The sequence below is a fragment of the Poromitra crassiceps genome (genome assembly GCF_964638095.1).
Source record: "Poromitra crassiceps genome assembly, chromosome: 23".
Classification (NCBI taxonomy): domain Eukaryota; kingdom Metazoa; phylum Chordata; class Actinopteri; order Beryciformes; family Melamphaidae; genus Poromitra; species Poromitra crassiceps.
This window is the reverse complement of record NC_139639.1, coordinates 562,689-587,636: the sequence shown is the minus strand read 5'-3', so window position 1 is coordinate 587,636 and position 24,948 is coordinate 562,689. Positions and strand designations below refer to the sequence as shown.

The window sequence follows — 24,948 nt, the reverse complement described above, 5'->3', positions numbered from 1 at the left end:
CATCGGACGCAGAAATGCACCTGACACTGCACCACATTCTGCAACTCAAATTCAGCTAGCATTGGGTTTTTTTCTTGGTCCATCGTACACTGTTAAAAGAAAGCATTCTGGAAGCCAAAGAGTCGACCCAACTCAGTGCTACCTAAGAGAATCAAAACTCTTATATAGCTGAAGTCTGCAGATTCCAGATTGAAGTTGGCAGTATCTGCTTTGTTTGGGGGAGGATGGAGACAAACCGAGTTAAAGGCCCATTATGTAAGATTTTTGCCCACTAGATGTCACACTGCCGGAGCTGTAACATCAAAACATAAACACAGACAGTCTATAAAACACATAGGCACGGCTTCCCATGCCACTGTAAAAACACTCGCACAGATCTGCCATCTACACTATGCAACCCCAGACACTCGTCTGCCATCGAGACATGCAGAGTAAGTGACACAGCCGACATACCGCACTGTAAACAAGGACCAGGAAACACACAGTTCCAAACCGCGATACAAACAGAGACTAACCTTATTTTCACAGCCATGGCCGCGTTATTTTCCCAATCACAGTCACGGCTTGATCCGGTACATGCTGTCAAGCCTTGCTGGGCCACTCTCTGTCCATTTATAAACGCAGGGAAGAGCTAAATCCACAGAAACCAAGCAGGAGCCTCGGACCGACGCTGCAGCAGGCTTGAAACAACATGCTGTGTTTTCACGACACAGAGAGGGGGCGTGGCTTCTTTCACTGCTCCGAACATTATAACTCTCCTGTCTCGCTAGATGTATAATAAGTGTTTTGCATGTAGTAGGGTCGAATATCGCATTTAGTGCCTTTAAGGCTCATTTTATGCTACATTTTTCTACGAAAATAAATATGTCCGTTTCAAACAATGTAGCCGTCACTGGCCACATAATTCCATGCGTCTTTCACGTTGGTATTATGTTAAGCAATACATCCACTAGTGGGCAGTAGAGAGTCAAATGTGTGTGTGTGTGTGTGTGTGTCTGTGTGTGTGTGTGTCTGTGTGTGTGTGTGTGTGTGTGTGTGTGTGTGTGTGTGTGTGTGTGTGTGTGTGTGTGTGTGTGTGTGTGTCCGCACGCGTGCGTGCATGTGTGTGTGTTACTGCTCCGTTTCGTCCGTATCCGTAATCTCTGAAAACGTGCACAACTACGCCCGGAATAGGAACAGAAGGCTCCGTCCCTATCCGTATTTAACTGTGAGCATACAGTCATTGAGCCTTTAGATGTGTATTCAATAAGGATGGACTCTGCCTGTCCCTTATGTTCAATTAGAAGTAGAACTACTCTGGAAATATTTTACTAGCTTGTTAAATGAGTTCCTCCTATAAGGATGAAACAGCTGGTGAAACAACCAAATGCTCAACTGTCTCAAACCAGCAGCAAATTGAGAAACAGGTAACAGACATTATGTAACCAGCTAATAGGAATGTCTATTAAAAACTTGTTTTGGGGCAGACATTTTGAAGGGCGTGTAAGGGTGAGCAGAGATTGAAGACACAGCTGACAAGCCTCCAGGCACTACTGAGCACTACCTGCTTCGTGTTGTCAGCGGCACAGCAGGCTGTGGATTTGGGAGATAACGCGTATGAAGGCAAAATGCAGAGTCAGCAGTGGAGGTGGCATTTCCACCTCCACTGCTGACTCTGCACTGGTTTGAAAGCTGGTATCGCCCCATGAAGGCTGGATGCCAGTCAACTTTAACACCACTACTACTACTTCATGGGCGGAGCTTAAAGGGGACAGTGAAGGATACATCTGAGGAAAGCAGCGAGTGTCCTTGCTGAGGAGAAAGCACGCTGACTGAGGCACTAAGTGTTTAAAGGGTATTCACCTTATGTAGCCACGCCCATTTGACCCGGTTGTGTGGTCAAAAATAAAATGGCTGGCTGCTCCAATATCATCTAACTCTGAATTAACTAATAACTTTGCCAATTGTATGTAACATACCAAATAAAAGCAAACGGCAATTACGGAATTACGTTAACGTCTGGGGGTCTTATAGACGTAAATAGCGCTCGGAGGAGAGAAAACTATCTGAAGCTTTCTTTGTTGGAGTCCAGCTATGTTTTACAAGAAAGTGCTCGTCATTGTCGATGATAAAGTTATCTGACCTGGCTAACAGTGGATACTCCGCTTGCTTGCTGTGTACCGAGCTCAAAGTAGTAGGCTATGTTCTTTATTTTACCCCCTGCACTGTCCGCTACAAAAACAACTCTCTTCTTCATGACGTTCTTTCATATTTCGCGCCGTGACCGCCGGAAGTGTTAACATGACCCGGAAGAATTTGGCCCACCCCCGCGTCTGAACATAAGGTGAATAGGGAATGTTTGAATGGCCTGCCCTAGCCTGCCTCTGATTGGCCTGGCCTGAAGATGAGGGAGAAGAGAATGGCCGTTCTGTTTTGTTGAATATTGGATAAAAGCGAGTACAAGTACAAAAAAGTGGATTTTATACAAAACCTCACTTCACCTCACCTCACCTCACCTCACCTCACCTGAGAGAAAAGGATTTCATCGTTGGAATAGAAAACCATCTTCACTTCAATGTCCAGCTAAAATAAGTAATGTCTAGAGACGGAAGTGTAGACAGAGGAAAAAAGTTAAAAAGCGTATTATATTGACAGTGACAGGGCGCTGAGGATAGGAATCTCCTGATGAAGCGCAGTGGAGCAGAGCTAAAGGTGTAGCTGACCTTTAGAGTTGAGAGTGGCTTGGTGGCTGGGCTGGGCTATCAGTTAAATTCTAACTTTGCTGAATGGATAGAATGGGGTTTTTTACCCCACCCTGACCACGCCCCCAGCCAGGCTGAGCCAGCTAAACCAGCGTCTATGACGAGACGTGGCCTCAACCTATGGGGTGTCTTGCGCCTAATCTAATATAGCCTAACATCTGTGATGGGAGGAGCACACTTGAAAACCAGTCATATCCTCACATTCACATTCTAACATTTTCGGCAGTGGTGGCCTACATGTAAAGGGTAGAGAAGTGACTTTTATTATTATTATTAATATTTATTTTTACCTTTATTTATTCAGGGGAGTCTCACTGAGAGCAATCCTCTCATTTTCAGGAGTGCCCTGTACACATTCACACCTGGAAGCTGACCAGTACAACCACAGTCTGATCTGCTGGCCACTGATCAGCTCCACTGGAGCAGTATGGGCTTAAGGGCCTTGCTCACGGGCACCTCAGTGGTGGCAATGAGGGAGGGGCAAGCACTGCATTTTCACTTTCCCTACCCAGATTTATCCTGCCGGTCCCGGGGATTGAACCGACAACCTTCCGGTTACAAGCTCACCTCTCTAACCGTTGGGCCACCACTGCCCTGTGACTGGAAGGTCATCATCAGTTCAATCCCCGGGACCAGCAGGGTGAATCTGCGTGGGGGAAAGTGCCAAGGGGAGCTTGCCCCTCCCTCATTACCACCACTGAGGTGCCCTTAACCCTAACCGCTCCAGTGGTGCTGCTCAGTGGCCAGCAGATCAGACTGTTTGTACTGGTCAGCTTGCAGGTGTGGATGTGATCAGGGCGTTCCTGCTCTCAGTGAGACCCCCCCCTGTAGAAATAAAGGTGGAAAACACAGATTTACATGAGGCGAACGGCGCTGCCTGTCTAACGGCGCTGTAGATTTACGACGCCGGAGCCTGATGTCTTCCATGGACGCCATGGCTGGGTTAGTACATCATCTCGTTGACATCTTAATTGGGTCTCTGTTTGCCCTGGATTTGTGCGTTACGGAATTGCGACATCACATCCTGTGCAATGTTTTGTGAAACAGACAAATTGAGAACAGCTTGTTTTGAAAAGGATTGAACAAATCTGATATTTCTCCAACAGGAGACACTTTTCCGTGCGATGTGTCTAGATAGTCTATGCAGAGAAGACTGGCTTCTCTAGCTGAGAGGCACTTACTGGACCCATGGCCCGAATCCAATGATGGACAATGTTTTCCTCTGACGTAGTTCACAAGAGTGCGACTGTGAGACTTTATAAAAGGGACTAATGGACCTGATGTCTTTTATATGGCCATATCCACAGTGCAATAAACTGTGGGAACTGCTACTGGCAGACTCTGTGGAAGTCTGCATTACGACAGATGCTGAATAGTAGGATGAGCTAGATTCAAAAATCCCTGTAAGCGGGGGGCACAAAAAAGATGTTCCCAGGTATGTTTGTGTCCACTCAATAATCAAACCACTTTCTACATCTTTCTAGCTGAATCAGCTCTTCTGCCTGACATAATAATGCTGTGACACATACATGAAAGAAGGCCACATAAATTGTTATAATATCAAATAAATCTTAATTGATTCAAAAATATATTTCAAATTGAAATTTAAAGATGTTTCAATTCCCGTGTGGATTTTACCTAAATTGTTATAGCATGTACTTCATCCAGCGGGGAGGCGCACATTGAAATTCAGATTTAACTAACTAACTAACTAACTAACTAACTAACTAACTAACTAACGAAGTCTGCCTCCAGAACCCCTTCAGACATCAGCTCTTGGTTTGGTTGGACTGCTTTTCGTGTCAGTTTCAACTGACAGTTGTGTTTTAGCACAACTCTCTCTTCTAACAGCGTAACAACATTCTTGTTTTTCATCATACATACAAACATACTGTAGCACAACATGCAGAAGCATGCTACAGGAGAGTCCATGTGCAGTGTGCTGCTGCTTGCCTGCTTTGCATTTTGACTGTGCTGCGAAAACACTGTTAGTCTTGCAGTTTCTTAATTAGGTCATCATCAGTTTGAGTGTAATCCTATCTGCTCGTGTTTTCTGCGAGTAACACGCTCCCCAAGGAGCACCCCGACATATTTGTCCTCAAGTAATCCCAGCCAGTGCTCAAATTCATTTCTATCAGTGCTCGTTGAACAATCTTTCATTTGTTTTTGTTGATGCGAAACCAAAATTCAGGCCAAAGAGGGGACGTGCTGGTTCTGCTGTTATTGTACACAGGCTATATAGCTGGAGTCTTTTTTCATCTGATACCCTACATGTGGATAGCCTGGGAGAAACCCTACATGTGGATCGCCTCGAGAAACTCATTCGCTTCGCTGTAGCGCTTGTCAGCGCATGAGGATGCAAGTAGAAGGAAGGATGTGATCGCTTGTGCGGAAGAGGTTCAAATGGCTGTTTTTAGTGTCGAATCAGATCTCGCATATATTTGTCTATATAAGTAGATGCAAAATACCTTGATTTCTTTCTGTTGGGTGTGCATTTTTTAAGCACAGTAGTAACAGTCGCCTGTGTGATATCTCCAACAAATCTCTCTTTTTAGGAAAACAAAGTATTATGCACTATAATCCTATTCCTAATATTAGAGTTTGGATCTCTGTGCGTTTGACAGGTTTCAAATAAAGTGATTAATTCGGCGAGAACCGCTGAAATTAGCAGCTATTTAGGCTGCGTTCATATAGATATTTTGAAATACTGAGCGATGGACTTGAGCATACTTTTTTTGTTCTCAAAATGGAAATATATAGTGTTTTTGAATAACCCTTCAGATATTACTGATGGGAGTGTGTGTGTGTGTGTGTGTGTGTGTGTGTGTGTGTGTGTGTGTGTGTGTGTGTGTGTGTGTGTGTGTGTGTGTGTGTGTGTGTGTGTTGTGTGCATGCGTGTGTGTCTGGGGGGGTTGTTTTGATTTGATCCATCACTAGTCGTTCAGAGGATGTATTGTCAGCTATTGCCACCTTACTGTATGTCCTCAGGACCGGCCATCTGTCTCTGGTGTGTCATGGCAGAGAGGGAGGAGATGGTCCGGGTTCAAACACCGCCATGAGTTTTCGAGGGCAAGTAAATGGAAAAGCCCCACAAAGTCATATAGCGTCCGGCCACTGGTTTGAACCTGATCCTTAAGAGGTCACGAGCCGATACCTTGCTGATATATTTGAATTGAAGCTGAGTTGATGTTGAAATGCCAGATGCTGATGATAGTATGTACTACTGCTTTGTGTTGATGAATTATCATTGTTGTGAAGTTAGCTGTATGCACCTTAGAAATTGACATCTGTGTTGTTGAGCGTGTGAATCATGCTGTACTGTATGTACTCCCTCCTCTAACCCTCCTCACCTACCACTAAATTACGTGGTTTCCGAGTTCATTTGGAGGTAACTTACAGTATTCTTTCATACAATGTTGGATAAGTAATATCATTTCTGAACTATTTAATTAAGTGATCCCAGAAGAAGAAGAAAAAAACTGCTTTCACTGTAGAGTATCCCATCAGGGGGGATTTAAAAGGGGTGGGAGACGAGTGACGACTGTATTGTGCAGACAATTCTACACATCTCGTCCCGGAATAGGTTGAAAGTGGTGCCAGCTCTACTCCATGCTATTCCCAAACTTGAACACAGTATATTGAGAGCTTCAAAATGCTATCGATTAGCTCCCCAGCCTCTGTCTCTGTTCCCGTATTGCTGTCCTTTTCAGAGGACACGATTATGGAAATAATGTAATAGTGCTAAAAAGATGTTGCCATACCCCCCCCCCCCCCTTTAGAGAAAAACAAATATTGTATTGGGAGACTTTCTATAGAAATGAACTCTGTTGTATAATTTGTTTTGTTCCGCTCATTGATGGATTATATTTGATACATTGTATTACCCGGGAACACATTGTAATGTTCACCATACTAAAAGGTACAGCACGTCTAGACATTTCCCGGCAAACCGCTCTGCCTGTCTTGAAGGCACGACTCACTTCCTGCCCGCTTTGATGACAAGTTGAATGAAATTAACATACGAGTCACTTGTAATTACAATATTTAGCCAGCTGATCAAGTTGAGCGCCCCCTGGCAGCGATCAAGGGGCAGCTGGTGAACTGTTGGGATGCAGGTAAAAGAGACAGGGGTGTCAAATTCAATGAGCTTCTTCCTTTGTTCCCCGTCCAATCCTACCCCCCTCTGTTTACAACCCGAAAGCCCCGTTCCAGAAGATGAACGCTCCCCCCCTTCCACTCGGAAACATTGCAATATTTATCAGAGATGCTTTTCATCTCTAAATGGACCCCGGGTTCCCCTTTGCTCTCAATATACTGGCTTTTCAGCATGCAGGACGCAGACATCTTTTTTTATTCCTGCATGGTATTGTACCGACTGCTTCTTCTCTGCATGTCATTTTAAGCAGCTTGAGTGCCACAGACCACACACTTTTTTGTCATTCTGAGGGGGGGGGAGTGCTGAGAGTGATTCCCCCCCCCCTCCCCTGACTTTGAGCATGTGAGTAGAAACCTTTTGAGAGGGAGAGGTGTTAAACTGCAGAAGGCATGATGATGATGAGTTCATTGATGACATTTGATAGCCGTGAAACTGTCTTGGAGGAGAAGGAGACGTGGGCATTTCTGCAAAAACCTACTCAGCTCTTTGTCTTTTTGTGCGAAGAAGAAGAAGAAGAAGAAGAAGAAGAAGAACGTCAGAAGTTCAGAGTTTGGCCCCCAGGTGCTCCAAACTGTACAGTACTTGTGCACTAATTAGAGGTGATTGTTCTGGCCATTTTGATTCCACGTGCTGGGCCACTGCTGGATCGTTTTAAGCCATTAGCCATTCATGATTGGCCTAGCCAGAGTCCCCTTTTATTAGCAGAGTCTTTTCAACATCCCAGAAATTAGACTCCACCTACATTGTCTTCTCAGTAAGGATGGTGATAGTGAGAGGTTGTATATAGTGTTGAATTAATAGTTTTAATCATTTTAACTCCAAAATTAAGTCTTATCTGATCTCCTCCGAGACAGCCCATTGGGAATAATCAGACAAGTAAAGTAGAATGAGGGTTGATGGATTAGGCAGGATTTGGGCTTTTGTCCTGCTGCAAAAGGTATGGAAATATCATCAATGCAACGCTTTTGATAGAAATATATTTGTATATATGTGCTGTTGCTGTGGGCCTTTTAGACTGACAATTCAAGCATGGCTGTCAGCTATTTCCAGCAGGCAACATGTTTGAAGTGATGATTTTTGCATTGCCAAACCTTTTCTGGGCAGCATCAACTCCACGGAGGAAGATTTGCAGCTAAATGTGACCAATAGGCCAATTGTTATTTCTCCTGAATGGCTCAGTAGGCTACATGCATTTTTTGGATGCATTGATATCATATTGGTTGGGTGTCACTTTACAGCGACATGGCTTCGTCTCTTTGTCATTCCAATCATGTTTTTCCCAAAATGGTAATTTCTATGCTAATTCACAAGCGAGAGTGATTTGGCTTCATACCAATTTTTAAACGCTCCTTCATTATCATTCATCTTATCAAGTTGATTTTCTTTTATTGACAGACACTGAAACAGACACACATGTTCAGTGTCCCCCCCCCCCCCCCCCCCCAGAGATCTCTCAGTTTGGAATCATCCCCATCAGATTCTTGAAAGAAACTGAAACGATTTAAATTTATTTTTTTCTGCCGACATGTCATTTTAATTTCCCCACCCATATCACATATTAAAATACCTCAGAGAGAATTGACTTCAAAAGCAAAGAAAGGCAGGAATGTCTATGATACATTCCTTTGCAAATTTAGTGTATGTTTTTACCTTTTCCATTTTTGTTCCCCAGAATTGGTTGGGTTGCTTTTTTTAGATGCAGGCTTGACAAAACAGGTCAATCACCCTCCCCCACCCCCACCACCTCCACCACCTCCTCCACCTGCCACCCCTGTTTGGTTCAAGCACTCCATCCTCTGGCATGCTCACATTCCACTCGCGGTGTCCAGTTTCACTGATTGCGTGTCTCCCGCTTCTTCTTATCTTCATTGCCTCAGGTATCATGACAAACAGGAAGTGACCAGTAACTTCCTGGGAGCCATGTGGCTCATCTCGATTACCTTCCTCTCCATTGGCTATGGGGACATGGTACCACACACGTACTGTGGGAAAGGCGTGTGTCTGCTTACAGGGATTATGGTAGGTTCCCCTCTCCGTCACGCAGAGATATTATTCGCAACATTCCCACTGGACAAGGCCACTGATTGCTTAATTGTAAAACTGATCGGCCCAGTTCTGATTGGCTCGCTCATGTTTGAGGCCACTGTTAAATACCACATTAATGCGTTGAAAAGTGAATTCAAATATGCATGACTTATCTGAAAATCATCAGCACATACCCTCATATTAGCAACTATAATGCTTAGTGAAATACTGTATGTTATATTAAGATGTATTGACGATGTACTGTAAGTGCTGTTCACTTTTGACCACTAACTTGAAAACATTACTAAGAAAATGGTGTGTTGGTTGACTTTTGTTTTTTAATGATGAATAGATTTGGATTATTTTGGTTTCAAGAAAGCATGCAAGGGGGAAAAAAGAAGAAAAATGGCTGGGTGAACCATTCTATCTGTGTTAGCAATGTTAGCATTATCTACCATATTAACTGAATGTTAACTATATAAGCCAGCAATATAAATATATTGTTTATATAGCTAACTAAATTTATCATATTTAGCCATCCATTTCGGTCAGATTAAGTGGCATTCAGTTTACTACATTAATACTGATAGGATGGCTAAAGCCGATAGCTGACATAACGAAGGTTCTACAATCTGTGAGACAAATAAGTAAATGATCTACCGGTACTTGTGAGAAAGTGTCTTCTATGAACATGTATTATTTGATACAATTATTTGATACTGTAGCTGCCAGTCTTTCCGAATTTCAATGTGAAACAGCCTGTTCAGCAATCTTGCCATATAGCTCCTCTCGCTTTAAATCTTTCACCCAGTCCTCTCTTTGTTGTTTTTTTAACCTGCTCCGACTTTCCTGATGGAAAACCAGAAGAATCCCAATCTGTTTCCCCTCGAAAAACCTCTGTCTGCAGCCTGAGACGCACCATGTTTTAATCATTTTGTACCAGCATAGACAGCATAAATGGCTGACCCTGTCTTGACTGAGCTGTTTGGGCCACAGGGCGCTGGCTGCACTGCGCTGGTGGTTGCAGTGGTGGCCAGGAAGCTGGAGCTGACCAAGGCCGAGAAGCATGTCCACAACTTCATGATGGACACACAACTCTGCAAACGAGTGAGTCACTGTGTGTTGCTGCTACATTTTGCAGAGTAATTGCAACAGAATATATCTCTGTTGTTTTCAGCTTGTTTTGCACTATTTAAAAGCAAATGTGCTACTTTGATGCTAATCATATGAAACGGTGGCAAGATTGGTAAATTCCTTGCCTACCAACACACAGTAAACACGGGGGCTTGAACCTGCACGGGGGCCCCCGTGTTTACCTCCGGCTTGGTTGGGCTCCATACAGGCACAATTGGCCGTGTATGCGGGTGGGAAGCTGGATTAAGGGTAATGTGTCCTGGTTGCTGCACTATTGCCTCCTCTGGTCGGGCAACCCGATCTCCAAAAAATTGTAAAATAGCAACGTTTTGGACCGACGTTGCTATGTTACAATTTTGGCTCGAAAATAGTAAAATGGTAACGTTTGGTAACGACCCCTCTGACCTCTCCCAGACCCTAACCCTAACCTCTCCCCATACCCTAACCCTAAACCTAACCTATCCCCAGACCCTAACCCTAACCTATCCCCAAACCCTAACCATAACCTCTCCCAACCCTCAACCCATTGGAAAAAAAACATTACCATTTTACAATTTTGGAGCCGAAATTGTAACACAGCAACGTTGGTCCAAAACATTGCTATTTTAAAACATTTTGGAGGCTGTGTTACGTCAGTTGGCCTGTTCTGGGGAGAGGGGAACTGGGAGGAATAGCGTGATCCTCCCATGCGCTACGTCCTGCTGGTGAAACTCCTTGCTGTCAGGTGAAGAGAAGCGGCTGGCGGCTGCACATGTATCGGAGGAAGCATGTGCTAGTCTACAACTCTCCACAGATCGGCAGAGGGGGTGGAGCAATGACCGGGACAACAGGGGGAATTGGACCAGTACAATTGGGGGGTAAAAGGGAGAAAAATCTGGGGAAATTAATTGATTAAAAAAATAAGAAAGAAGTCGCAAGATTGTGAACTCGCCACTTGTTCTGAATTGTGTTTTGTAGTATTGTCAGAGAATAGTGTTAATGACGGGTTTCTGAGATTAATAATCTAATTACATAATATGTAATTAGATTATTAATCTCAGAAACCCGTCATTAACACGACAACATTACAATATTATTGTAGCATGTCAAACTGGCATGACCCCTGGAACAGTCACTGTGCACGTGGCGCTCTCCTTAAATGTGCGATGATTCCCCTTGTGGTAAAATTACTATTCTAACATAATAAAGACCAATAAAGTTTAAAATTAAGTTAAAAAGTATAAAAAATATTTATTTACAAAAAGCAAAGTCACAGAGCTGTGGTCCAGCCCCCTCTCTCCTCTCTTGCCTTCTGGGACTGACCTAGAATCCTCTCATTCAGACCTCTATCAAGCCTCTCACCAGGAAGTCCTAGATTAGAGCAGCGTACTGCAGATAGTGCCCCCTAAGTCTTGAGGGAGGTATTACAACAACTTCTAAATTTCCTCTCCACACCCTCCTCGCCTCACAGGTAAAGAACACAGCTGCCAATGTACTCAGGGAAACATGGCTCATCTACAAACACACCAAGATGGTCAAGAAGATCGATCATGCCAAGGTGCGGAAACACCAGCGCAAGTTTCTCCAAGCCATTCACCAGTAAGTCCTGCATTACCTTTTGTTTTATGACATCTGCTTATGACATCTGAAATATACACCGCCAAGCCATCGAGGGGAGCCACTTTGCATGCCCAAAAACTAAAACTATGTTACAGAAAAGCACTTGTTATAAGATTCATGTTATTGCCTTTAATGTTATCCGTGTTAGAGAATGTTTTAGTCGTTGTATACTGGAATGTAGTTGTAGTTGTGAATATTTGGTAGCATCCCCTTTAGTGTTCGTCAGCCCACTCTCTTCAGTCTGCGTACAAATAACACGATTTTCCACTTTCAAATAGCGTGAATAGGCCAAATGTCCAAATTGCGTGCAGACCAGAGGTGGTCGTTAACTTAACCAGTCTCATATTTAAATAGCCTGCTGCCTAGCTTGGGAGTAGGGGTGGGATGGGAGGACCAGTGCATAGCGTCCTCGACGTCCAACCTTCTCATCACCTCCCGACGTGGGACCGTTTTTAACCCCCACCCAAACCCAACCCCTAACTCCAACCAAGTTGTTTTAATTGCCTAAACCCAACCAAGTGGTTTTTGTGCCGGTCGAGGGGTTTCCACCTGGGGCTTCCCCCGGGCAGCAGCAGTGACCAGGAAGCCAGGAAGCCAGGAAGAAATGTGTCTTTTGCGTATTAAATGCCCTTATTTTGAAAGTGTAAAACCATGGTATTTGTACGTAATGGGGGTAATCCCGGGTTGGTTTGTTTACAATGTCCTCTCCTAGTGTGATTGTTATTATGCTTACACATACACATACACACACACACACATGCACACACACACTCCAAAATGTACTGTAATGGTCCTACCTATTCCCTTCCCCCCCCGACCCCCTCTCCGACCCCCGACCCCCCTTGACCCCGTGCTTTACAGTGACACGTGTTAATGGTTCCACTCGTGTCGTGAATGTCGTGGGGTTAAAACTCTGTACTGTGTTCTGTCTTTGTTTTGCTCTATCACCGCAGAGCTCAGAAGTAAGTTGAGTCTTCTATGTCTCCTCCTCCTCCTGTTTCCTCCTCATCCTCCTCCACCACCTCTTCTCTCTCTCTCTCTCTCTCCTCCATGTCTGCGTTTGACATGCATGAAAGAAAAAAAAAAGGCTTTATCAAAAGAGAAAAGAACACAGGATGCGAGGCCGTTTTTACTTTTTTTCATCTTATACTTTTTAGTGTTCCATTATACTCCCCCCACCTCCCCTCCCCCTCCCATCCCCCCGAATGGAATGACACACAAAATAAGCATCAACATTTTTGCCACCGGTGTGGAGAACGTGGTGGGTTTGTCTGGAGGTGAACATGTGAGAGAGAAAGGCGTCTTGCACAGTCTGAGCTTGGAGCTTGTTGTCCTGGCCGAGCGGTTCTTCATCATCATCATCTCTGAAGGCATCTCGCACAGTCTGAGCTTGGAGCTTGTTGGCCATCATCATCTATGAAGTTGCCGTGTACTGTATAATGTGGCCCATGATTAATATAGCTTCTCTGGGGGCTATATTAACTGCATCAACAGAACTCATCCTATACTCCTGATGATGTTGTTGTGATGATATGAACACACACACACACACACACACACACACACACACACTGCACTGCACTGTACTGTACTGTACTGTTAGTTCTACAAAGGTTGAAATGTTTGCTGTGGGTTTTTTTTTCCATGTTGATTTTGTTTGACTTTTATGTCTCTTTTCTTTCTCTCTTTCTTCTTCTTTTGTTTGAAAAAGGCCATGATGTGAGATAAAATGGCATTGATGACATGACGTGATGGATATAATAACAAGATTTATTTTTTTCAAAGTGATATTATTAAAGTAGCCTTTATGTGCTGCTTTAATGAGGGGGGTCACTGTTATTTTAGGGCCTTTTCGTCGACAGCTATAACGGCATAACAAAGCCCTGCAAACGGACACATAACTGTACGAGGCAAAACGGCTTCCCACAGAGATACAGAGCCGTGAGCGAGCAGCACTCTGCCTCCACTCTGATATACTGATTTGCACATGAATGAATGCCCTTGAATGTCATCCTATAGCTGTCTCATCATTTGCCGAAGAGGGATGTTTTCGCCCCGCCTCCTCTCTCGCACATGCACACATCGGCTGTGTGTTGCCACCAACAAAGACACATTATGCACCTAAATGATAACAACACAGCCATCACGTATTGGGTCGTACTCGTAGAAAAGGAAGGCATGATGTTGAAGGCATTCTACAATAGGCGTCCAATTATATCACTGATTTGTACGAGTTATTTTAAATGTCTATGTTTATGCATGTTCAGCAGTGTCAATTAGGCGAGCGTCATCTTAGATCTGTGGCATACTGTACACACACACACACACACACACACACACACACACACACGCGCGTGCGCACACGCACACACACACACACACAAAACACCACACTCAGAGACGCACCTTTCATTGCAAGTGCACAGAGTGGCACACAGTCACTGCACGCGTACTGAATGAGCAGTGTGTATATTTTAAGTCACTGTGCGTGTGCAGCACCGACAGAGGGCGGGGGATGTCATCGTTTTCCTTTTTTAACTTCTTTTTCTCTCCATTTTGAGTGAGAAGGGGTTGGGAATGTTTTGATTTCAAACATATTTGGGGGGTTTTACTTGGTATGGAAGCATATTGCATTGTTTCTGGGGGGAAAAAAACTTTTTCACATAATTTGAGATGTTTTTTCTTGTGAAATGGAAATTCTTTTTGTGTTGTAACAAGATCCTCTCTCGGTATCAGGGCTACTTCTCATTACGGCAAATAATGCTTCTTTGTTCAAAGAAAAAGCTTTCGACGTAACTTCAATGAGAAATCCATCTTGTTATAATGAGGAAAAGACCACGATAACACACGATAACACATGATGGTTTTGTTTTGTTTTGTTTCTGTTTTTTTTCTTCTCACAATGAGCGTAGTATGCTTCCATGGTTTTGCATGTTTTGGTTGATACTGCATTGACCAAGACTGGGAATGCTTGTATCTATATATATTTCTAATGCATGCAATGTCATCTGTCAGAGAGCTGTCCCGATAAAAGATCTGACGTTCTTCCTCCTCCTCCCTCTCTCTACCCAATTGGCCCCCTCTGCCCCTCCGTGCCCCCTGAACAACCTGTCTCCTCCCTGCGCTCCCACTGTCCCCTCCCTCTTTCTTTTGTCCTCTTGCTCCTCCCCTCTCCACCCTCCCCTCTCCACCCAGACTGCGCAGTGTGAAGATGGAGCAGAGGAAACTCAACGATCAGGCCAACACCTTGGTGGACCTGGCAAAGGTGAGGCTCCCTTCTCATGTAACTGCTGGGGTACGAGCTCTTCAATCTTTCACTCGGGTTGTTGGTCACTTGGTCAGTACGAGTAGCAAAATGAGTGAGGTGACTGACAAGATGGAAAGGTAAATATTTGACGTGGATCATGGTATAAGCGTGTGGATCATGGTATAAGCGTGTAGTGGATCATGGTATAAGCATGTATATCTTAAAGCCCCAGCGTGGAACATTCTGCTGAGCGGCAGCAAAAGCGAAATCTGCTGCCACAAGTGGTGAATACAGATACATTCTTTGTACATTCAAATATCAGCCTTATTTTACTATTTCTGCTTGTACTTTCCTAACCTCTCTGCAGTGTTTATAACGGATTCGCTGGGGGGGGGATAGCTCCAAATATCTACAAATGATTTCGCTCATCGCGCCGCTAATCAAGCTAGCAAGCATAAACATGTTTCACTTCCTATACATGCTTCACAATAAAAGCGTCCCATTCGATTGTCAACGGAAAACTTTTAATTCAAAGGAGCTGCTGCAGCAGGAAATCCAGGCAACTTGACGTGCTCCGGGACGGAGTCTGGAAATTGCATGGTGCAGTACTAGCAGGACGATACGTCATACAACCACCATACGTCATACCACCATACATACGATGTCATAAATAAAAGTTCAATGACGGCAATGACTGTGCAGAATTATGCTTCTGCCACAAATCTTTCCTGCTATGTCATAGGCTTGCTAAATGTAAAGAACTAAAAAAAATGGTTAGAAAATGCAAATAATACAATTTCAGTGGAGCGCTTATGAAACTGTGACGGGCAAACCATCTCATTTGTGATCACTACAGCAGAATAAAACCTTTACGAATATCCCGAGTCATCTTTCGGATATGTCATGTCCCATTTTTGTATTTCAATATATATTGAATCTCTGTAGCCTACATCGTCCCTAAAGCTGTATTTTAACAAGACTAAAATCTTCTCAGGTCGGGCCCTATAGAACTCCCTGAAAATACACCATAAACAGTATCTGATCTCCAGAAGCTGCATGCAGCCTGTCCAGCACCTCAATAGCCTCTGTCCTGCTTTATAGAAGCCAGCTGACCAGCGGAGCAGAGAGGGGGGTTCAAAGAGAGGTGGAAGGCTGCAGCCTCATTTGATGTGGCTGGCATTTGCACTCTCCCATCTATTTTAAAAGGTTCTCTAAGGCCAGAACCTTTAATGTGTGTTTACTTGCCCTTGGTCTGCTGGCTGGTCAGATCCCTCTGTGTACGTCCCTACAGCAGTTCAGCTGGAGGCTGCTTACCTCCGGTATCTCTCTGTGGTGATGCAACTCTTTGATTTCTGCTTGAAACGCGCTGTGATGCATTTCAAAATTGTGCGTGAAGTGCACAAATGTCTGGGAAACAGCTTAACGGAGGATTACATAAGTTACGACCTCTACGGAGCTCCATCAGCGACGACCAGTATGGAATCGCAATGCAGATGGAATTTACATTTTCACAGGAGAGAGATGAGTGAGCTCTAGCTAATTGGCACAGAGATCCAGCAGAAATGTCTAGTGACGATGCAAAATACGCTAATAACTGCTTTGTCATTTGCTTTTTTGGCTTGGCTTAGCTGAAATATCTTGTCGCTCGCTCACAGCAGCACCGTCCTCCATCGTTGAGAAAATGTGAGTAGGTGTGTGTGGAGGGGACTGGGAGACTCTTGAATACCAATGGGCAGGGATGTTCTGCTCCAAAGCAGAGAATAGGAAAGTGAGTTCTGAAAGTCAGAAAACTCCTGCAAAAACTCGGCAACCTGGTGAAGTAATCGCTGAGTCATCTGTGTTGACCGACCTCCCCCACAGAAATATTCCTGTCATTTGATGCTGTGTGGGCCAGTCAAAACCTTATATGTTTCATAAGGGAAGGGATGATGAAGACAAAGTTGTAATAGTGGAGGTAATGTATACTGTAAAAAATTTCCATCTTAACAAGTTAGTCTTGGACCATCCGTGGCACCTGCACTACATCGTTGGCTTGCTGCGGAAGCTAAAGCTGTGTTCACACCGAGATATTTATTTTTCTCTCTGTCGCTCGATTCAACCCTTTGGAATCGCTCTGTCGCTGTGTTTAAATCGCTCGTCAACAGGCACAATAATTGATGGACATCTGGGGGCTATAACGTTATGCAATGTCATGATGTTTGTCCACTACGAGCCACCGTAGTTGTTTACAAGCTAAGCCTATCAGCGTGCTCCTAACGCGAGCTCTATACCGGTAGTACAGACTTCACTTCATGTCAGCTGTCAGCCTGTCAATCAGCTGTCAATGCGGTTTGTTGCCACACAATAAACCAGCGGTTTGTTCCAAGCCAGTGTGATCCTTGACTCACTCTCACACGGCAGCCAATCATCGTTGAACAGCGAGCGACTTTTGCCAGCGTAATTTCGCTCGAGTTGGGATATTTCATCTCGGGCGACGAGCGAATTTCCGCCCTATCGCTCTGTCTCTGTCGCTCGGACGCCCAGCGATTTTTCTCCCGGGCGAATATACGCTCAATCGCTCATTTGCATTGACTTTGTATGTAAACTCCATGCCAGCGAAAAACTTTAATAGGTCGGTGTGAACGCACCTTAAGCAGCTCTGGCTGTGGTAGTCCTTGGATGGGAGACCATGGTGCTGGAAGTGGTGATGGAGGACCAGTAGGAGGTGCTCTTCCCTCCGGTCCCACGAACGCTACGCCCATCCCCAATGCCCCAAGACAGAGACAGGGACTCTGTCCTGTGAGTGAGCACCGTCCTTCAGATGAGACGTCAAACCGAGATCCTGACTCTCTGTGGTCAATAAAGATACCATCGTTAGTTAGCGCAGTAGTGTAACCCACACATAGCCCTTCCTTCCATCATAGTCACACATATACACCCCTGATATGTGAAGCGCTTCGGGTGCCTTGAAAAGCGCTATATAAATGAAATTAATTATAAGTATCAGACATGACATTTGAATCTCACTTCAGTATGACATACAGTGTTTTGTTTAGCAACAGATCTTTACTGTCTATGTACCTAATCATTTCAGTTGTAATGAGTCTGATCAGTGAGTCGCGCCACTGAGTCGAGCAGGTCTGTGAGGCCAGTTGTAGTTTCTCCACCCATGTTTGAACAGCCTGAGATAATGACATGGCTGTTATCGATGTTAATGTTGAAAAATGACCAATTAGTTTGAGTAAGTGGTCCGCCCGGCCATTTCAATCTAAAGTCCGTTTATAATTAATCACTGTCCTAACATGACATTGTTCGCGTTATCTCAGCTGATTTAAAGTATTGGCCTAAAAAAATGTGCGATGAATGTCAGATTTTTAATGGCAATATTTTAAGTTAATGTGAGATCATGTTATGACATCGCTGCCTCATCAGATAATATGACATCAAGTGTGACAAGTGGGATGAGAGTATGACCGGTCAGAGGCTGTAGAATACATAGTATGTGGACTGATCCAGGAAATTCCACCATACAGTTTTACACACACGTATGTACATACTATTATATCTTAAAAATTCTGAATGATTTGATTTTCTAACAATTTTGGATCCACTTTGACATGTGTTGCTAAATGCATAAATGGCAGATGGTTATTTAATTACTAATTTTAGGTCTGTTTTTATAATGTTAACAGTCTGAATACAACCATTGCATTCTTTCCCCCCCCCCGATACATTCCTCTCCAAAAAGTTACATAATGTTGCCTCCATTAGTGTGTGTCAGCAGCTAACAATAAAAGGAAACAAATGTATCAGAAAAGCAGAACTTGGTTGTTACAACCTTGAGAGGATAGAATCTATGCTGACTTGCTGAAATTATTCAACTTCTTCCAGAGTAGTTACTGTCATTTCTTTCTTCCCCTCAGGCAGAAAGTCTGTTTCAAATCAGTTTTTCGGGGTGTAGCGGTACGTTTTAACGATGATACGCATGAGTATACGTGGCTGTGATACGACAAGCACGATATTGGCTCTCGAGCCGTACGATACGATTCAATGAGTTGAAATCGATACAGCAACTTTTTTTGTGCCAAAATAGAGGCCTTGCATGGAATATTTGTGTAGTTCTATTCTTGATATATTTCTCATAATCAACACAGCGACCTGCGTATGTTCCATTGCCATGTACAGTACAAAAAATGATTATTAGGTTATACAGTAGGCAGCCATCCTGGAATAAAGAGAACTACTAGGGGTGTAACGATATGTTCTAACGATACGATACGTGTCACGGTACGTGGTTGCGATACGATACAAGGACGATATTTGCTCATTTAGAGCGATACGATACGTAGGAATATAAATCGATGTATCGATGCAATACAGTAGATAAATCGTTCTTTTTTCTTCCACGTCAGCTATGAACTCCTGTGAGCTATAACATGAACAGCAGACACCCAGTCACCACTGTTTTATTATGTTTCAAGATATGTGACAAACTTACATAAAGAAATAATACCTAGAATCGGTGCAGTATCTTTTCATTTGATTTGAGTTGACAAACCTATTTGTGTGAATCACTGCATAGTAGTGATAGTGATGCGTGGATCAGGGTTTTTTTTCAGACCCGCACCAACCCAACCCGTTATGAGAGCCAGTCCGCCCCGCCTGCTCCACCAAAATATACATTAATGCCGAACCCAACTCAGCGGGCCGCAAAACTGCCAATTGAATGCAATAAGGACTCAGGACTTGCTCTCCAAGGTGCTGAAATACGTTTGTTCTCCCCCTGGGAAGATCTAGGCTAAGTAAACAGATACATTCTTCCAAACATGTTCTTTATTGTCAAACAGCAGCAAAACATGTAACCCTTCATAGACATACTAAGCACTTTTTCCACTGTTTTCTGCTGAAAATCAATGTATATGGGAATTTAGTAGTGTTGTTGATGAATCCAGGTCAGAATCCTGACATTTAGTGCAAATTTGATTAATTTAGGGGTCCGGGTAAACAGGGGGAATTTGAATGTAGCAGTTATCAATTCGAATTTCCCACTTCTTCCTATTTGCTAAAGCGGTTGGGTCATGTGACGTTGGTGGTTTGTGTCGTCACCATATAAAGTTGTAAACAGCTTCATTCGCCTCCCTTCTCTCGTCCTCCCCCTCCTTTGTCCTGCCCTGCTCTCGTCCCCGTCCCTCTCTGTCCTCCTGTTCTCGCCCCTCTCCAAACACATTGACTTTCTCTCCTTCATTAGACCCAGAATGTGATGTATGACCTGGTGTCGGAGCTGCAGGAGCGCAGCGAGGAGCTGGACAAGCGCATCGGCACGTTGGAGGACAAGCTGGACACGGTGACGGGCAGCCTGCAGGCGCTGCCCTGCCTCATCTCGCAAGCCATAAGCCAGCAGCAGCAGGACTTCCTGGACGGCTTTGTGCACCGCTTCCGGCCCGCCTCGCTAGCCTCCGAGCGCTCCGAACGCTCCGAGCGCTCCTGGACTTCCACAGCTCGGCGGCGGCGCTCGCCCTCCACGGCACCACACACCTCCTCTGACAGCGGATAACACCCGGAGAAAAGCCCCCTTCAAACCCCGCCTTCACCCAGACCAACTTGTCACCTCGCCCTGTTCTATACAAAAACATCCCTAGAACCGCTGGTGAGTCCATATCTGGACTCATGACAAACACATATCTTGACCTATGACCCCCCTGACCCTCCCTCCCTCCCTCCCTCTGTCCTTCCTCCCGACCAGACGTCAAATCCAAAAACCAATGCTTCTGTGACTGAGTCTCTCAGCGCAGGACTGGATCCAAAAAAACAAATGAAGACTCTTAAATCACAAAGAAACACACACAGACATACATACAAACACACATGCATCCCCCCCCCCACCAAAAAAAAATTACTAAAAAAGGGAAAGAAAAAAAAGACTGAAAAACCGAGATAAAGTAGAGATATGGTTTATGTTTTAGCCATTGTATGGCTGTTCAAGTTAGCTTTTTTGTAAAAGCCCTTGTATAGTTAAAAAAAACAAGAGACTGAGTTCAGGGTCGCTGGGGTGAGAGCTGGCTATCACACCGGAGAGTCCTTAACCAAGAGAGGGGGGGGGGGGAGTTGGTCTGTGGAGCCGAGGGTCTCGGCTCACCTGCTGGCCGCGGAGGACGTCGGTCCATCCGTCCATTCGTCCACCTGTCCGGTGAGGGGAGCGCGTCAAAACATTGGACTTCCCTTTCAAAAGACTTGTGTCGTGGATTGTTCCCCATAAGCTAAGGTGAAGCTCTGACGTCCGTTCAGTGTCTGAAAACGCACTTAAGGGGGAGGGGAAGGTGTCACACAGAAGAAGAAGCGCACAGGGGGGGATGCACATGGCGTTACTACTGAGTAGGAAAAATTTACACAATTGCCAACTTCAAGGTTTCAGTTTCCTTGTTCTTACCAAGGGAAAGTTGAGAGCGACTATCTTTTTTAGTTACATATTGACATGTGATTTTTCAGTGCCTGAATGTATAAATAGTAGAGGGTTATTTAATTACTAATTTCAGAGCTTTTTTACGATGTTAACAGTCTGAATACAAGCATTGCATTCCTTTTTCAGATACATTCCTCTCCAAAAACTCAAAGAAAAATGTCTTAATGTACTGCATAACATTGCCTCCATTACACAGTAACTCTAAATGTTTTGAAAACCTTTTTCTTTTTTCTATTTATACTAACACCTTGAAAAACAAAAAAAAAGTTCCGTTCAGAGAGAGAGAGAGAGAGAGAGATTAAGAGGAGAATTTCTGGGCGTGTTTGTCAGAGAGTGAGCGAGAGAGAGAGAGATTACCTTTAGCTCAATGCTGCACACTCATACACAAAACAATGAAATAGGCTAGTCTAGCTTTTTCACCACCACAAATCAGAGCTTCCACTGGTCTTCAGATAATGGCATGGCTTTGAGGTTTGCTGGGATTTTACGGCCACACAGCGCACAATACTGGCCCGAACTGAGAAACTAACTTCGCCCCTTTTGCACGGTTCCGTGCAAAAATGACGACGGGACAAAAAAAGTCGTTTGGATAGCTTGATGATTTACATGATTTTGATTTTTGTTATGTTTCACTTTTGTTGGTTTGTTTTTGTTTATTGTTTCTTTCTTCTTCTTTTTTTACTGAAATTCCCTTTTTTTTTATTAGGATACCTAGGACTTTTTAGAGTTGCAGAATCTAGAGAGTTGCAGTAATGTGATACTGTATAAAAATGCATTCCCATGTTTAAAATATGACACGAAGAAAAATCAACGTTTAAAAAGGAAAATCCTGAGACGATACAAATCAAAGTGCTGGAGAAACTTGGGTTGGTTACGGAACAGTGAATTGGTCCCTCAGCGAGTTTAACATTACAGTGTTAGCGTTTAGATTTCCATTCGTAAACGACCTTGAAACCCACGGTAAGATAGAAGAATCATCCAATATAGAAAGCATGGTAGATGACTCAACCTAGAGTTACGATGACTGAATTTGGTTCAACGAGGAACATTTTTTAGAATCCAACGAGTTTCATCTCAAAACACACATATGATGAGCACATGCAAGCTTTGTGTTGAAAATCCGGCAGGTTTAGTGGGTTAGCATCATACGTTAGCATGCTTTCCTAAAGTAGTTTGTATGGTAGGTAGTCTGCCTGCGTCTGAGTAAACCGAGGCCTGGATGTTAAAGAATGTTACTAATCATCGTTATCGCCCCTAAACCCAGCCGACAAACAGGACGTCGTTCACCTCTTTGTGAGATGCTCGGGGACTGAAGCAGGCTCTGCAGAGAGCGCTTCATCTAAGGACACATTCAGTTTGTTATGAATGGGACTTAATCAAGCATGGATATTAGCTTTTTCTTTCTCTTTTTTTCTTTCTTCAACTTGAGTTGATGAAGCATGACTTCTTTACTGCCCCCCCACCTCTCCTACAGTGCTACTCCACCCTCGAGTGCGAAGGGGATCTACCATGTCATTACGGTCTCCGTTTCAATCAGTGTCCTTCAGCCCAGGCGGGTGCAGCTAGTGGCAGACTAGCATGCTTGATTATGACCTTACCTGCCTGCTACGTAGCTAAGGTTTCCACCTCTTCATTACACCCGAGATTTAGCCTCTCTCGTTTGTCATCTGTCATCATTAAGAACATTAGTCCCCATGCACAAAGAGGCTTCTCGGATGGCCCGCAGCGAGGACCTCTGAGTGGTTCAAACGCATGCAGGGGAAGGGGGGATGACACGGAAAGAAAGAAGCGGGGGGAACCCCCGGGTCATGTTCCATGTTGCACTCAGTGTGTAATATTCAGTTACACCGGGAAAGGGTCACCGATGCTGGAGCGTCTTCCCCCCAGAGAGAGAGAGAGGAGAGGAGACAGCACTGTTATTAAAGACTTCACCCTTCATCTAGCAGTAGGGGAGAGAGAGCGAGTAGATTGGAAAAGAGAGAAGGAGGCGAGCCACATAGCTCATTTAGTGACAGACGTCCGTTTTGGCCCATGGGGGGGTTGTGAACAGCACGAGTGGGTGTCCCGTGAATATGACCTCATTGTAGATGTCGCAGAGCAAACGGGACAAATGGTGTACCGCAGGGGAGCGGCCAGCTGGGTGCAGTGCACAGCATGTTGCAGATATGCTAGGAGTAGGAAAAACAATGAGAGAGGAGACAAAGGGTATATATACACGCAGATCAGAGAAGAGAGAAGGTTTTCCACCGTTTTGTTTTCTTACCGATTGGAGGTGTGAGCCAGGTCGCTCGGTTCTTTTTCGTGCACCCTGTTGTGAGGGCACTTGCCTCTTCTCTTTGCTTTTTGTCTGTTCTCCTGTCGTCGACGACAAAGACCTGCCACACACACACACACACACACACACACACACACACACACACACTGTCATAGTGAAAGCGAGGGACATTCATGGTGTTATTCTGATGACGGTAGATACAGTGAAAGTGATCAATGCATCCCAGAGTCTTTTACTATCCAGAAGTAGGCTTTCCTCATAGAGCAGGCATCAGAATATACTTGTCTACTGAACAAAAACCCCCAAAAGTGGAAAAAAATGTAAACCATCATTGTTCTGTGTACACTGCCACATAATGCATCATGTACGTAGTAGCACTGGAATAAATCAACTTTTAATGGATGGCAAATGGGTTTTACATGGTATGTTCTCTGTATGCTGTACGTTGTTCCTTCATTTTGCAGGTGAACTTTTGTCCTAGCAAGGAGAGACACCAAGGTCAAATCATTAAAGACTATCTTCAGCTATGACTCTCTTCTTTCTTTCTTTTTACTATAGATTCACTCATTCCGTTGGTAACGCTTCCTTTTATGGTCCCTTAATGACTACGTATTTACCTGCTAAATATATGGTAATTATAGTATATACTAGAAAGTGCTTGCCCTGCGTGGCTCAACTTCGCATCAGCGAGTGCTCGAGTGACATCACTGATGATGTCGTAGACATTGTGACATCATCAGTGACATCACTGATGCATTGTGACATCATCAGTGACATCACAATTACAGTGACATAACTGATGATGTCATAGACGTCATCATCAGTCGGACACAAATTGAAACAAACAAACAAACAAACAGACCCCACTTACTCCCTATGATGATGATGATGATGATGATGATTGGCTAATTACCACTTGTAAATACTGTAAGTACCAGGTAAATAAGTATTTAAGTAAAGTAAAATTAAAGTAAAGTATATTATTGGGTACCAGTAAGTAGTAACCAGTTTGTTGTTGCAAGCACAACTATGTATGAACTCCCACAGTAGCCTATGGCTACTTATTAGTTCTTGCAAAGATGAGCTCAGAAGAAGCAGGGCACCTCTACATCACTGCCTTGCTAGGGAAGGAAGCTAAGCCGCTCTGGCTGTGGTTATTCCTTGGATGGGGAGACCATCTGGTTCTGGAAGTGGTGTTGGAAGACCAGTAGGAGGTGCTCTTCCCTCGGGTCCCATGAATAATATCCCCCTCCCCAATGTCTCAGGGCAGAGACAGGCACTCTGTCCTGTGTGCGAGCAGCACCATCCTTCGGATGAGACGTTACACCGCAA

The 24,948-nt window shown here is 44.2% G+C and overlaps 1 protein-coding gene across 2 annotated transcripts in view; it reads left to right on the top strand.

The window, feature by feature from the left end:
* The window catches only part of kcnn1a (potassium intermediate/small conductance calcium-activated channel, subfamily N, member 1a), a gene marked incomplete at both ends in the record, with an annotated part of 39,627 nt that extends 19,192 nt beyond the window's left edge, over positions 1-20,435 (top strand). For both annotated transcript variants that reach the window (XM_083659174.1, XM_083659173.1), the window contains 5 exons: positions 8,775-8,916; positions 9,919-10,029; positions 11,507-11,634; positions 14,851-14,920; positions 20,130-20,435. In XM_083659174.1, the coding sequence (XP_083515300.1) occupies positions 8,775-8,916; positions 9,919-10,029; positions 11,507-11,634; positions 14,851-14,920; positions 20,130-20,435 (757 nt within the window). The remainder of the gene's footprint in view (positions 1-8,774; positions 8,917-9,918; positions 10,030-11,506; positions 11,635-14,850; positions 14,921-20,129) is intronic.
* Between the last annotated feature and the right edge of the window lie 4,513 nt (positions 20,436-24,948).